The following is a 16,052-nucleotide window of genomic DNA, read 5'->3' on the forward strand; positions in this document are numbered from 1 at the left end:
GCAAGTATGAGACTATTAGTCCTCTATATTCAGTAAAAAAGATCAGAAATTAAAAGGGGTAAAAAAAAAAAAAAAAAAAAAAATCTAGTTTGCATGAAAATCTTCAGCAGACGTGAAAGATGAAATGTCACCAGTAACCCATCTCAAAAGAATCCTAGAGAAGCAACAGAAGGCTCAACATCTAAGACACAAAACTACAATATCTATGCTGCTACAAGAGGTTTCTGAAACATACAAGACTGATAATGATATAAAAGTAGCTCCTAATATCAATCACAAATGGGCAATTCATAAAAACAGTAAAGTATTTTGTATTAAGGAAAATTAAATTGAAAGATTAATTTATCATTTTAATATCTGTGTAAATCAATTTTGGGAGAGACAGTCAATTGAAAAGTTGAAAAGAGACTTCAATTCAAAAGTTCAATGCAGTATGAACCAAGGCTATTATCATAAACTAAAACTAAAATAAATGAAAATTATAAAAAAAACAAAAAAAACTGAACTGTAATAGTAATTTACATATAATACCAAGACGAAAATCTATCTGATCAGTTGTTTTTTTTGTTGCAGTTTTACTCTTAGCAACAAATTTGAAGACATCTGTCAGAAAGGTGAAATGCACCAAGGACAAATAGACTGGTACCTGTAAAATGTAGTCAAATCGTGCAGAAGTCAAAACCAGAATGTCAAAAACACAATACATCCAAGCCCAGAGGTTAATCAAAAATTCAGATTTGACGAACAATTGCAAAAAGTGTCACCCTAAATCTTCTGAAAGCACCATTAACTGCATGAGGAAAGCTTTGTTTATTAATCCAAAAATCTTGGATACCAGACACAGCCTGTCAGCATCTTAAATACCTTTCAGCCAAAAATACTTTCATGTTTTACATGGTATCATTGAACCATGTTGCTAACAAGAAAGCTGCCCAACAAAAAAGAAAATGAGCAAAAATGATAGCATAAAATGTAACATTTTGAAAATGATCTGATTTTTTACTGACTACAGGTGTATAAAATTAATTTTAAAATCAAAAGCATAGCACAAAATGTGGGGGAAAGTATTCTTTCTGCAGTGACTTCACATGTCTGTGATAGAAAAGTTTTAAATCAATGGCACGAACACAGCCACACAATACTCTCCATCACAAACAATCAGATGGATGTTTAGCGGGCCAGTAGATCCAGCTGGTTGTAATTGTCAGCGTCCTAAGTATGCCTAAGTAGGTTTGTTGACAACACCAGGAGCAACTCCTGAGCAGAGACAGCATGCATTTAACAACTGTCAAATACTACTGAGTATTGGTGCCATTTATCCCCAACTCCACAAGGCACTGCATTATTATCAAAAACTGTATGATGTTTAAGCATAAGGCTGATATTGTGTACATATCTGTGGTTCAAAGTTTTAGTTTATATAGATTTTGTGATTTAGAGTAATATTGCTCTATCATCATTTTATTAATAAGTCTTAAATATTTTCTAAATAAACTAGAAAGTATTGTACACTTTTGTTATGTTTTCATTTGCAGAGATTTTTCACTGCAAGTTCCAATACAGTATTGGGTTAGGAATGTCTGCAGGAACAGAACTTATTCATGACCAGAGAAGCAATTGTAGTGGTAGACAGTAGAACCTGCTGGAAGAAAGAAATTCTGACTTACTTTTCTACATAAAGCCACGTAAGTGCAGCTGGAGACAAAATTCAGGCCATGATTCGACTGCCCTCTCAACTGCTATCCAGTAAGGCAGCAGAAATCTGATACTAAAATTATAAACATTCCTTCAGTTATTATCCCCGACACAGAAATCTTAATGTCGTTTGTTGTTCCAAATAGGAAAACTTTATTTACAGTCTAAAAAAATGACACAAGTATACAAAAATAGAAAAAAAAGTTCATTTTATTTGCATTACACCTTTCTTCAGCCCTGTAAGCTTCAAACAAGTATTTATTCTATACAGAATGAGTTCAAATGTATAGGTAAGAGCTATACAGTATTTAAAAAGCATTAAGGAAATATTAGAAAAGGTGAATAGATGTACATTTTTTAAACACTGCAAACATTGCCAATATACAAATTTCAAAACATCCCATACCAAGCATCTATCGTGTTAAACAGTGTAGCTTGAGATGGTTAGAATATATATGTTTGTAAGGGTGCAATTGACAGTAACATTCTTGAATGCAGATAACCCAACCTCATTCGTAAAATCACTGGTACTACAATTTAAGAGAGTGCTCAAATCTGCTTAGTCGATAGTAAATTATTGTGTCTGGTGCACAAAGAAATGCATGCTGGGATGAATTAAGATTTATTCTCTATGGTTGATCAGGTCAGTAATTTTTTTAAAGAAGGATTTACTAATATATACTGTAACATGAAAAATAAGCCCCCCCCCCTTTCCTGTATTATCATTGTAACACATTTGCAACAATTTCAGGTGTCTTGAACCAAAATGTAATGATTAAAGGCACTTGAGTGGACATATTACCACATTTTTATTTACATACTGTATATTTTTTTTCAACTTAATGAATATTGTTAACACGGTCATGACTATTGTTCTGAGAAAGTTACATTTTGTTTTATATTTGCATTGTAAGAGTTTTGTTTTTTTTTTATTTACTTCAATGTCCTTTTATTTATTCATTTAAATGGTCATGACCATAGTAATGACCAGTGATATTACCAGTTGCTAAGCATAAAGATAGATAGATACTTTATTAATCCCAAGAGTAAATTCACATACTCCAGCAGCACCTTACCTATACAAAAAAACAATATTAAAGATTGATAATAATGCAGGTAAAAAACAGACAATAACTTTATATAATGTTAACGTTTACCCCCCCGGGTGGAATTGAAAAGTCGCATAGTTTGGGGGAGGAACAATCTTCTCAGTCTGTCAGTGGAGCAGGACAGTGACAGCAGTCCGTCGCTGAAGCTGCTCTTCTGTCTAGAGATGACACTGTTTAGTGGATGCAGTGGATTTTCCATAATTGATTGGAGCCTGCTGAGCGCCCTTCGCTCTGCCACAGATGTTAAACTGTCCAGCTCCATGCCAACAATAGAGCCTGCCTTCCTCACCAGTTTGTCCAGGCATGAGGCGTCTTTCCTCTTAATGCTGCCTCCCCAGCACACCACCGCGTAGAAGAGGGCGCTCGCCACAACCGTCTGATAGAACATCTGCAGCATCTTACTGCAGATGTTGAAGGACGCCAGCCTTCTAAGGAAGTATAACCGGCTCTGTCCTTTCTTACACAGAGCATCAGTATTGGCAGTCCAGTCTAATTTATCATCCAGCTGCACTCCCAGGTATTTATAGGTCTGCACCATCTGCACACAGTCACCTCTGATGATCACGGGGTCCATGAGGGGTCTGGGCCTCCTAAAATCCATCACCAGCTCCTTGGTTTTGCTGGTGTTCAGGTGTAGGTGGTTTGAGTCGCACCATTTAACAAAGTCCTTGATTAGTCCCTATACTCCTCCTCCAGTCTAAAAAGACACCACACTCATTGTTTAAAACACTGGCACACACTAGGACTTAAGTATTTTTTTCAACATTCTAATTTTTGCATACTGTATAATCGGAACAAAAAAAATTGTTTTGGTTAATAATCCTCCAACATCCCCGTTATTAGATGATTCAACCAAATTTGCACAAATGAGACCAGGATACTACCCATGCCTGCACTGAAAGTAAAGAAAGTATAATACTTGGCACTATTGCATTTACGCATCAGTCTAATTGCAGGTCAAAAGTAGTAGTATAGTTATAAGTCCTAGAACACCTGTATACGTCAGAAAAAACAACAGATTCCAGACAACACAGGATAGCTGAGAACAAAAGTAATACTTGGATTCAGTGACAAAAACATCCAGTCTCCAGATATTTTATAATGGTGAACAACTCTGATTTAAAATACATTGTTTTGTAAATTGCTTAACCACACATACAATGTTGAAATTTTAATAACCAGTCTGAAAAAGGTAATCTTTATGGATTCATAAAAACTTTCCACCCTGAACCCTACTGGTCTAAATGCAACCTTTGATCTTTGGAAAAACGTGTTTTACTGGTCCTGATTTAGATTTCCAGGTCAGTAGCTCCGTTTCTACAGCCAGACAACAGACACTTACTACAGTTAAACCATGTTATCGTTGGTAGCCGTGTGGATAATTAGTTCTGGAATATAAAGCAAAAACATTTTCAGCAGTATTGTTCTTCTGTTTAATTATTATAGTGCTTAACATTTGCAGTAAAGCTTGAAATTTGCACTTGTTGCAGCAACTTTATTACTAATCAAGGTGTCGGTCCAGTTTGGGGGAAAAAAAGGTGGCTGTAAGAGCCAATCTTAGAAAGTTAATGCTTTAACTTGAAACCAAAATATGAGTTTTTTAATCTGAATATAATTTTCTCTTTCATTGACATAGACAATGGTATACTCTTTTACCTCTGTAAGTTTATGAGATAGAACTTTCTTGCTATAACTAAGATACAGTGTGTTAATCGAGTCGGTTGTTGTTTAGAATAGGTCCCAGTGTTAGCAGGGCCTGAAAGACTGATTTACAGTATGAAAATGGGATAAGCATACAGTTTTCTGAACATTTAGAAATGGTTCAAATGCAAGCAAACAAGATACAAAACAAACAGAACTTTTCTTTTCTTGCAATACCAATTTTTTCTATATTTCTGTGTGAACTATTTTACTTTGAATTTTTACTAGTTTTTAAAATGAAGATACTTTGTCTGTGGTATCATTTCAACACGTCAAGTTTTTCTGCCATAATCGCATGAAGCATACTGAAGCTGCAAAACTTTGGTAATTTTGTATAAACGCAGCTATAGTGGTGGACTTAAATACCTGAGACCTGATACTTCAGTATACCATAGAAACATCTGAGAAAAAGATCTAAAAAAGACGAACAGAAAAACTTTAAAATCCAAAGTTTTGGCCACGGCTGTATTAAAAGTGTGGTTAAATTTTATAGTTTATGCAATAGTGTTTCATTTTAGCCTTTTATTTAAATAACTATTGCAGTTCAAAATAAACCCACACGGTCATTAGTATGACAATACCTTGTTTTAACCAATCAGAAAGTAATTTATTAACCAACCCCAGAGTTTAGACTTATTTCCCTAAAAAAATTAATATGTAAATAAGTTCTCATTCAGCTGCAACATTCACCCTGAAGAACAACTAGGATCAAAAATGTGTTTGCTATCTGTTCACTTCTTAAAACAACCAATAACAGACGGAGTTTTAGCAACTACTGCAGTTTTTTTCCTCCAGAAACTTTCACTTGGTTCTCTATGTGTTCACATGGTTTGGATATTCATACATTTCTGATCCTCATTAAAATATCTGGACTCACAATTTTTCTATTGTTGGTTATTTCTTTAATAATTGTTTTCCTCATGTTCTTTCGACATTTTATACTTTTTTGAAGGGTGTATTTTATTTTTTCCATGCAAGTGTTCTTACTTTCTTTGTTGATAGGACTGTACTTTACTCACATTATGTTGCCAGTTTTGCTTTGTTCAATTGTTTGTTCATATTAATACTGTAATTTTTCATTTTTTGTATTTATTGTAAAACTGTTTTGATCTTTGTTGGTTGATCCAGTACTTGTTTCTTGACTTGTTTGATCTTATTCAGACAGACAGACACACACACTATTAATCCCAAGGGGAAATTCACATACTTACAATACATACAATACTTGCCATACTTGTATTTTGTGTTTTGGAGAATTTTGTTCACTATTATTGATGGTTGTAACAAGTTGTACAGTTCGTATAATTTGATACAGGACTCTTCAGTCAAAACATCTGGTGAATCAAATAATATATTGTACAGAGTGGAGAAAAAAAAAACTATTATAAAATGAAGTGCTGGTTGATCCCGTGTACAGCAGTGTAACAGTTGACACCTCAACACCACACTGGAACAGTGTCAGTTGCAAACGAAAAAACTGCTTTATAAAAGGCATATAAGACTAATGACTGCAAAGTGAGTCGTAGAGTGTATGAAAACATGAGAGCAACCATTAAGGAGGATATCAGGGAAGTTAAAAGACAGTTGGACAGGAATATTGTAGATAAGGCAAAAGATTACCTTAAGAGATTCTTTCAGTATTTTAGTAGTGAAAGAACAGTCAAGGAGGAGGTCAAGTGCATCAGAAATAGTAAAGGGGAATTAAAAGATACAGACAATGAAATAGCGGATGCCCTAAACTTATTTTCTGAGGTGTTTACAAGTGAGCAAGTGGATAACCTCCCAGAGGTAACAGGGACTACTAAAGGAGGTAATAGAGGGATTTGGAAATTGTAGAGAGAGAACTGCTGCTCAGATTAAATAAGCCAGGACCAGATAATATTTATCCTCGAGTTCTTAAGGAGGCTAGCAAGTACAGATATAAACCCTTGACACATTTTTAGGAAGTCACTGCACACTGGAGATATTCCAAAGACCTGGAAAATGGCAAATATCATCCCATTATATAAGAAGGGTGACAGGACAGATCCAAGCAACTATAGGCCAGTAAGCTTAATGTGCATCACAGGAAAATTAATGGAAGGAATTAAGGATAAGATTGAGCAACACCTGGCAAGGACAGGAGTTATTCTGAACAGTCAGCATGGGTTCAGAAGAGGACGTCGTGTTTTACTAACATGCTGGAATTCTATGAGGAGGCAACAAAAGGATACGATCAAAGTGGAGCATATGATATTATTTATCTTGACTTTCAGAAAGAATTTGATAAGGTGCCACATGAGAGGTTGGGCATCAAATTAAAAGAAGTGGGAGCTCAAGGTGATGTTTTTAGATGGGTGCAGAATGGGCTCAGACACAAGAAGCAAGCAGAGGGTGATGGTGCGAGGAACCCCTTCACAATTGGCCGATATTAAGAGTGGTGTTCCACAGGGGTCAGTGCTAGGGCTACTGCTATTTTATATATATTAAGATATGAATATAAGTAACAAGCTTGGTAAGTTTGCAGATGATACCAAGATAGGTGGATTAGCAGGTAACTTGGAATCTGTTATATCATTACAGAAGGACTTGGATAGCATACAGGCTTGGGCAGATTTGTGGCAGATGAAATTTGATGTCAGTAAATGTAAGGAATTACACATAGAAGGTAAAAATGTTAGGTTTGAATACACAATGGGTGGTCGGAAAATTGAGAGTACACCTTATGAGAAGAATTTAGGAGTCATAGTGGACTCTAAGCTATCAACTACCTGACAGTGTTCAGAAGCCATTAAGAATGCTAACAGAATGTTAGGTTATATAGCATGGTGTGTGGAGTACAAGTCCAAGGAGGTTATGCTCAACCTTTATAATGTACTGGTGAGGCTTAATCTGGAATACTGTGTGCAGTTTTGGTCTCCAGGCTACTAAATGTACATAGCCATTCTAGAAAAAGTCCAGAGAGGAGCGACTAGGCTGTTTCCAGGATTGTGGAGAATGATCTTGAGTACTGTGTGCAGTTTTCATCTCCAGGCTACAAAAAGGACATAGTAGCGGTAGAAAAGGTCCAGAGAAGAGCGACTAGGCCGATTCCAGGGCTACAGGGGTTGAATTATAAGGAAAGATTAAAAGAGCTGAGCCTATACAGTTTAAGCAAAAGAAGATTAAGATGTGACATGATTGAAGTGTTTAAAACTATGAAAGGAATTAGTATAGTGGATCGAGACTTAACTTAAAATGAGTTCATCAAGAACACGGGGACACAGTTGGAAACTTGTTAAGGGTAAATTTTGCATAAACATTAGGAAGTTTTTCTTTACACAAGGAATGACAGACACTTGGAATAAGCTACCAAGTACTGTGGTAGACCGTAAGACATTAGGGACTTTGATGTTTTTTTTTTGGAAGAAATAAGTGGATAGGACTGGCGGTCTTTGTTGGGCTGAATGGCCTGTTCTCATCTAGAGTGTTCTAACATTAATTCTAACAAAACAAGCTCCCAAGGAGCGGTGTAGAAGGAATTGAGTCGAGATATCTATTGGCAATATAGTCCATCCATCCATCCATTTTCCAACCCGTTGAATCCGAACACGGTCACGGGGATCTGCTGGAGCCAATCCCAGCCAACACAGGGCACAAGGCAGGAACCAATCCCGGGCAGGGCGCCAACCCACCGCAGGACACACACAAACACACCCACACACCAAGCACACACTAGGGCCAATTTAGAATCGCCAATCCACCTAACCTGCATGTCTTTGGACTGTGGGAGGAAACCGGAGCGCCTGGAGGAAACCCACGCAGACACGGGGAGAACATGCAAACTCCACGCAGGGAGGACCCGGGAAGCGAACCCGGGTCCCCAGGTCTCCCAACTGCGAGGCAGCAGCGCTACCCACTGCGCCACCGTGCCGCCCGCAATATAGTCCAAATACTATAAACCTAGGAAACAATTTTGATCAGGCTCGAAAGAATAAACCCAGGGTATGAGGTTCAATAGTACCCATGGAGATGCAGATAACGTATGATAGTACAGTCCTAATTCAATAAAGCAGGGGTGTGATGTTAAACAGTCCCGTTTGTTTGGGGTGGAGGAGACAGGGCAAAGGACAAGTATACATACATATATAGTGCATCCGGAAAGTATTCACAGCGCATCACTTTTTCCACATTTTGTTATGTTGCAGCCTTATTCCAAAATTGATTAAATTCATTGTTTTCCTCAGAATTCTATACACAACACCCCATAATGACAATGTGAAAAAAAGTTTGAGATTTTTGCAAATTTATTAAAAATAAAAAAATTGAGAAAGCACATGTACATAAGTATTCACAGCCTTTGCCATGAAGTTCAAAATTGAGCTCAGGTGCATCCTGTTTCCCCTGATCATCCTTGAGATGTTTCTGCAGCTTAATTGGAGTCCACCTGTGGTAAATTCAGTTGATTGGACATGATTTGGAAAGGCACACACGTGTCTATATAAGGTCCCACAGTTGACAGTTCATGTTAGAGCACAAACCAAGCATGAAGTCAAAGGAATTGTCTGTAGACCTCCAAGACAGGATTGTCTTGAGGCACAAAGCTGGGGAAGGTTACTGAAAAATTTCTGCTGCTTTGAAGGTCCCAATGAGCACAGTGGCCTCCATCACCCGTAAGTGGAAGAAGTTCGAAACCACCAGAACTCTTCCTAGAGCTGGCCGGCCATCTAAACTGAGCGATCGGAGAAGGGCCTTAGTCAGGGAGGTGACCAAGAACCCGATGGTCACTCTGTCAGAGCTCCAGAGGTCCTCTGTGGAGAGATGAGAACATTCCAGTAGGACAACCATCTCTGCAGCAATCCACCAATCAGGCCTGTATGGTGGAGTGGCCAGACGGAAGCCACTCCTTAGTAAAAGGCACATGGCAGCCCGCCTGGAGTTTGCAAAAAGGCACCTGAAGGACTCTCAGACCATGACAAAGAAAATTCTCTGGTCTGATGAGACAAAGATTGAACCCTTTGGTGTGAATGCCAGGAGTCACGTTTGGAGGAAACCTGGCACCGCTCATCACCAGGCCAATACCATCTCTACAGTGAAGCATGGTGGTGGCATCATCATGCTGTGGGGATGTTTTTTAGCAGCAGGGACTGGGAGACTAGTCAGGATAAATGGAAAGATGACTGCAGCAATGTACAGAGACTTCCTGGATGAAAACCTGCTCCAGAGTGCTCTTGACCTCAGACTGGGGCGACGGTTCATCTTTCAGCAGGACAATGACCCTAAGCACACAGCCAAGATATCAAAGGAGTGGCTTCAGGACAACTCTGTGAATGTCCTTGAGTGGCCCAACCAGAGCCCAGACTTGAATCCGATTGAACATCTCTGGAGAGATCTTAAAATGGCTGTGCACCGACGCTTCCCATCCAACCTGAGGAATGGGCGAAACCAGCCAAGGATAGGTGTGCCAAGCTTGTGGCATCATATTCAAAAAGACTTGAGGCTGTAATTGCTGCCAAAGGTGCATCGACAAAGTATTGAGCAAAGGCTGTGAATACTTCTGTACATGTGATTTCTCAGTTTTTTTATTTTTAATAAATTAGCAAAAACCTCAAGTAAACCTTTTTCATGTTGTCATTATGGGGTGGTGTGTGTAGAATTCTGAGGAAAAAAATTAATTTAATCCATTTTGGAATAAGGCTGTAGCATAAATTGTGGAAAAAGTGATGCGCAGTGAATACTTTCTGGATGCACTGTATACTGCTTCGGTCTTCTCCAAGCTCCGTAGGTGCAGTAGCAAGCCCAGTCGGAGTCAATTGCGCTGGCTGGTGGAGCATAGTTGACAGTGCGGAAAATAAAGACATTTTCAGTTTCAATGAACCTTCTGAAATTAACGAGGTCTCTTGGCCCGACTCATTCGCACTTTCACTCTCAGGTAGAGGCAATGTTACGGTGTTAGGCGAAAGATTGGATCTCCTGAGACCTATCTGTTCCAGGTCAGTCTCTGCTAGGCCGTATCTTGAACCTGAGGCCTGTTTAGACTTAGATGAAGCTTTAGTTGTCTTTTCCATTTCTTTCTGAGCCTTTTTCTGCCAGTCATGTTTATATATACACTTGCATATGCTATAATCAAAGTCCCTCAGGTTGAGTAAATACAGGATACCTCAGGATGATAAAAAAGGTAAAATAACACCGCTGCTAACGGTCCATTCTGCCTTTTTATAAAGAACACTCAAAATGAGCATGTCAAATTTTACACTACATAGATTTTAAACACAGTAATGATATTAAATGAAACAACTATCTCTAACAACTGATACCACAAGCACCACCTTTCAGTCATTTTGACTAGCCAAGCACATAACACGGTAGCTTGTATATATAATACCACAGTACTAGGTTTTATCAGCTATCTTTTATGGCTACTTCTACATAATGGTACATTAACAGAAATACAACAAAGAATTAAACTTTATGCATAGTTCTTACATGAAAGACAACGGTGATAAAATAGTCAACCTGTATTTCAAAACTTCTACTTCAAGGAAGATCAATCAGAAAGATCAGGGCCTGCTTTTAGTAAACACTATGCTACCTTCATTAACTTTATTTACCCCACAATTTTAAAACAGTCAACACCCCTGTATTACAATACATGTTCCAAGGCATAAAAATCAGCAAAGTACATGGGAATTAATATTATATTGTTAGTCTTACAAATTCTGCCATTGCCCTTTGACTAGCTGTAAACTGGAGAAAAAAACAATTTGTCCTGAATTTTAAAGCCCTAAAGAAATCATTTTCACTTGATATTTAAAGGTTTCCTGGGCTTGTGTTCTTTCTGTTGTGCAAGCAGCATGAAGGCTGCCAATTCCATGTAATGTTAATTATAACTTGAAGAGAGAGCTATGGATGGCGTGCCATAAAGCAGTGCTCCGCAACCTTTTCTCACCTACGACACACCCAAGTTCTTCCTAGAATTCCGCGGCACGTCAAAAGCTAAAATATATAGCAGTGGCGTAGCTGGGGGGGGGGGGGGGGGGGGGGGGGGAGGTCCAAACTACGGTACAGTACTTTACTTTTTTTTTTGTTCCTTGAGGAGGCGCAAAAAAAAAAATTTTTCAGCTTTGGGGCGTCAAATTTTTCACCGCCCCAGGCAACATGATCTCCAGCTACGCCACTGATATATAGATATTAATTTAATACACAAATTTTACAATAATTTTTCATTTTTTATTATAAGTATACATTTATTATAAGTATACATACATAAAAACTATACTATATTTACTTTTATGCAATCTTAATTATTATTATTATAACATAATGACTGATTAATGTGATACCTGCGCTTGTTTCAATGAACACAAAAGTTTTTATATTCGGCTCAATATTTGACTGCGCAACCCGAAGTTCTTGGTCAAGATCTTTTAAGCATGACCGCTTATCATTTTTAATTAACACAAGAGTTGTTTGTCTTTTTTGGCGTAACTGGGATGGTTTAAATTTAGATGGCGATTTAGTTTACTGGGTGCCATTGCCTCGTTTGATAGCTGATCGCCGCAAATGATGCATTGTGGCTTTGGAGCCGTTTCGTCACCACACCACGAGAATCCATATCGAATGTAGTCTTTGTTGTACTTCCTTTTCACAATCTTCTGTTTTTTTTTTTGCAACACTTGTGCTGGGTTCTTCATCATCTGTACGTGAAGACGAATCTTTTCCACGTAAAAATTTATTCATATTTAAAGGGGTATAAAACTAAATATGAATCACACGAAGAACGTTAACCATACACAATTCAGCAACACAACTAATAGTAATGAGTGATAACTACTTTCGCAAGACGAGTGAATGTGACGTAGCACGACTAATACGTTGGCTTGAATTGAATCTAGGTGAGGACACGGAGCGCTCTGCCTATCAAAGCATACTACGGAGTTGTCTGGCGACTACGTAGGGCCTACGTCGTAGGCGACAGGAGTTATTATTTCAGAGAAATGACACATAAAATTATGAAACCTTTAAAAGGCTATTTACGCGAATATTCCATTGCACGTATTCTCGTTTTTGTGTTTCTAAGGAGGACCGTTGAAATATTATTTAGTTAGAAAATTGTCTTATTTAACCGCGTCACACCTGTATCGGCTCAAGGCACACCAGTGTGCCGTGGCACACCGGTTGCGGAGCGCTGCCATAAAGCATAGAATAGGATGTGATGTTTCATGTCCAAATCATAACGTGAAAAGGAATATTCTGGTTAATGGAATTACCTATAAGCAAAGCATTTTCTTATTTTTCTAAAAGATAGTCAAATAGAATTATAGGATGCACTTGTGTAGGAAATGCATAATTTTTAAATGGAGTGCCAAAGCTCATAGCAACTGTCCCTTTCAGAATGGGGTTGCACCAGCAACAGCAACTCATTCAATGTTCACACAGTGCCTACGTTATAGGCCTAATAAATACATGAAATCAGTATCGTTTCCATGTATACACGCACGTATAACTTTGAATTTTAAGTGGGTTGTCTTATAATCTTTTATTGTTCTGTTGTCCACAGTTTATGTAGCACTCTTGTATTGGAGTTTTTGCTCTCCTCAACCTCTTCTGATGCTTCTTCGTCCCGTTACCTCACTCCTATTCAACTCTCAACCTTCACATCAGCATCTACAACCACTGAAACAGAAACAGATGATCCGACATTCTATTTTGATTTGTGTAGCTTCCAGTGTTTTTGGCACTTTCTTCTTTTTCACTGTTATTCAAAAACCTTCACAACATTAAGATACCTTTATAAAATTTAAATAAAGAGTGTGTGATGAACTTTATTTAAACATTCTAAAAAATTAAAAACAAATATTTTATGTAGATTTTGGGATCCCTGGGTAAAAACTCTTTTTCCTGTTCTTTTCCTCTCACTATATATGTTCATTCTTGCCCTCTTTGTGCTGGGGCACATGTGAAGAGGCTTATAAAGTACATTGTCACATACAGTTGACTTGGTGGACATTAAACTTTCTTAATCAAGATGTAATCTATATTGCGTAAATACAACAGTTTTTACTTTACACATGCAGCACTCGCCTCCCTAACAGCAAATGCCATGAAATAAATGACCTGTGTAAGTAAAGACTCACAAATGCAGGCCACTTTTTGGAGGAGGGATTTTACAAACAATGAAATGGAGGTATGCTCCTCCATGCCATTAAAATGCTTTTAAAGCACCACTGCTCCCACCACATTAAGTCACTATAAAAATTGAAGTGTACACTTAAATTACTCAATAAAAGAAAAATTAAGTACTAAAACCACCTTGACACCATTCCACTATGAAAAAACAGAAAACATAGCAAAAGTCCTTTGGTTTTAAATGCAACATTTTAAAAATCTCATTTTCTATTACAAAAAGTACATATTGCTCTATGTACCACCAGCCTTTCACTACACCAGTATGCAGAATTAGCAGCCCACCTACAATTAACACCATAGTGCTTACAATATTTAAAGCAGCAAGAGCTTGCTGGCATTCATAACTGTTATAAATGATAAACATCTCTTATTGTACTTGCTATATTTTATCCTAAATCCAAGAAATGACTGTTCTGACACATCATCTTAGTGTGCCCATGCTACACAGGTCAGTATCCTGCTTTTGCACTTTTCCCACTACTTGACTAAAATCTCTCTGTTGCATCCTTGACTGTATTATAAAAGGTACATCTGTCAGTGCAAGAGCATTTAGTAAGTTCTGAACACACACATCAAAGCAGGAAAAATGATGAACATTTTACCTGGGTCTGTCAGAAGTTGTGTCATTACACCATATTTAATTCAGTTATCTATAGTTGATTTAGAGACTCAAACAACAATTTGGCAAGGGGGTTATGTTGAAATTTTATTTTCTCCATAAAATGCATTGGGATAAAGGATAAGAGTAGGAAGGGTGGGGCCTGGTACTACCCAAATCCAACCCTCAACAGTTTTCAACCTCCACTTGGCTAAACATTACTTTTTTTTTTCTGTTCACAATAGTGTGGGACTACAAAGCAACAAGACAACAACAATGTAGTTCAGCAACCATTTCCAAATATCCACCATCAGTAAGCATATTAACAGCAAGCAACAGCAACTCCTGGCAAAAGGCAAACCCAGGAAAAGCATGAGACAAACCTCCATCACCATAAATCCACCACAACCCCATCACCATAAATCCACCACCCCCTGGTCAGAATACACCCATGCCAAATTATGTAAATATTAAAAAGTGTCAAAAGAAAGAAAATTTCAGCAATAAAATGTTAATAGGAACACAGTTTAAGCATTGATAAAGGAAAAATAAAATTAAGATTACTAGGGTAGAAAGTAAAAGGAACAATGAATAGAAACTCAGTGTGCATTTTTAAACATCAAAAATGTAAACATAGTTGGCAGTTTAGATGACTCGGAAGCCACCAATCCCAATTACATCTGAAGAGAGCCACTCCTTTTATGAAATACACTGTGCTAACCTGTGAAGGAGGTGTCAAAACTTGCACTTGGCCAGGAATGACCTCCAATGACTGGGACAAAATGGAAGTGGCACTGGGAGCAACAGGAATGCCAGGCTGAAGAAAAACAGAAAAACCAACAAGCAGTTATTTGAGGACTTAAGTTATGAAAGCTAGAACCCTTCATTATTCTATACAGTCATTTTTGGCAAAGATACACAAGCTGAGAGCTATTTTTCCACCACATCACAGAATTTTTTCTTGTTTTATGTTGTTTCACTGTCAATCACATTTCTCACATTAATCACTGCAACCCTTAATATTTCATGGAACATCAGGGCCTTGAATTCAGGTTAGAGGCACTCTTGACTGCTATATCTCCTCTATCATTACCACATGGATGTGGCTTTAATTAATGAGTCGGACTGGCTGGGTCATGGTGTCTTTCTCTGCTAGCAATAAAATGTGTTGCATTCTAATTCTCTGTAAAATTAGGCAACAAAATAAGGACTTACAATCGAGAAGTGACTACTTGAGTAGACTGACTTTCAGGCAGAGCTAGGTGGTCATAAATGTTTGTCTCGGCTTACAGCTATCATGTATTTGCTCAAACAATTCCAACTATCAGAATTCAAAATTCAGAATCCTGCATAGACTTTATCTTGCTCCCCACATCTCACCCCTGACTCATTTTAACTTTGTCATCTTAAATCTCTTTAGTATGTGGAAATATTCGCTAGAACAGCAAAATACCCATAAGGAAAATGTCACTTATCTACCTATTCTTTAAGAACTCTCTATGTCTCTGTTTTAAACCACCCCTTTTAAAGGAAAACCCTCCCTCTGATCCTCTTTATCACTTTGCTGATATTGCCTGGCATCTGGGGCCAATATTGAACTATATAGTGATGATGACTTCAGTCACTTACGATACTGACAACTTCTGAATGTATGTTCATGAAAATGTGACCATACTAACTGCTAATTGATTTCACCAGGGGCCCCAAAGATGGACTAAGCTATGGAGCACACAAGGCAAACAGGGAGCATGTTTGCCAATCCATACTTCACTTTCACAAGAAAATATTAATGACCTGTATTC

The 16,052-nt window shown here is 37.8% G+C and overlaps 1 protein-coding gene across 3 annotated transcripts in view; it reads right to left on the minus strand.

Annotated features, from left to right (window-relative positions):
• The window catches only part of LOC114668477 (serine/threonine-protein kinase WNK2-like), a 264,794-nt gene that overhangs the window by 160,332 nt on the left and 88,410 nt on the right, over nt 1–16,052 (minus strand). For all 3 annotated transcript variants that reach the window (XM_028824240.2, XM_051921400.1, XM_028824239.2), the window contains exon 9: nt 14,972–15,067. In XM_028824240.2, the coding sequence (XP_028680073.1) occupies nt 14,972–15,067 (96 nt within the window). The remainder of the gene's footprint in view (nt 1–14,971; nt 15,068–16,052) is intronic.

The sequence above is a fragment of the Erpetoichthys calabaricus genome, chromosome 18 (genome assembly GCF_900747795.2).
Source record: "Erpetoichthys calabaricus chromosome 18, fErpCal1.3, whole genome shotgun sequence".
NCBI classification, from domain to species: Eukaryota; Metazoa; Chordata; class Cladistia; order Polypteriformes; family Polypteridae; genus Erpetoichthys; species Erpetoichthys calabaricus.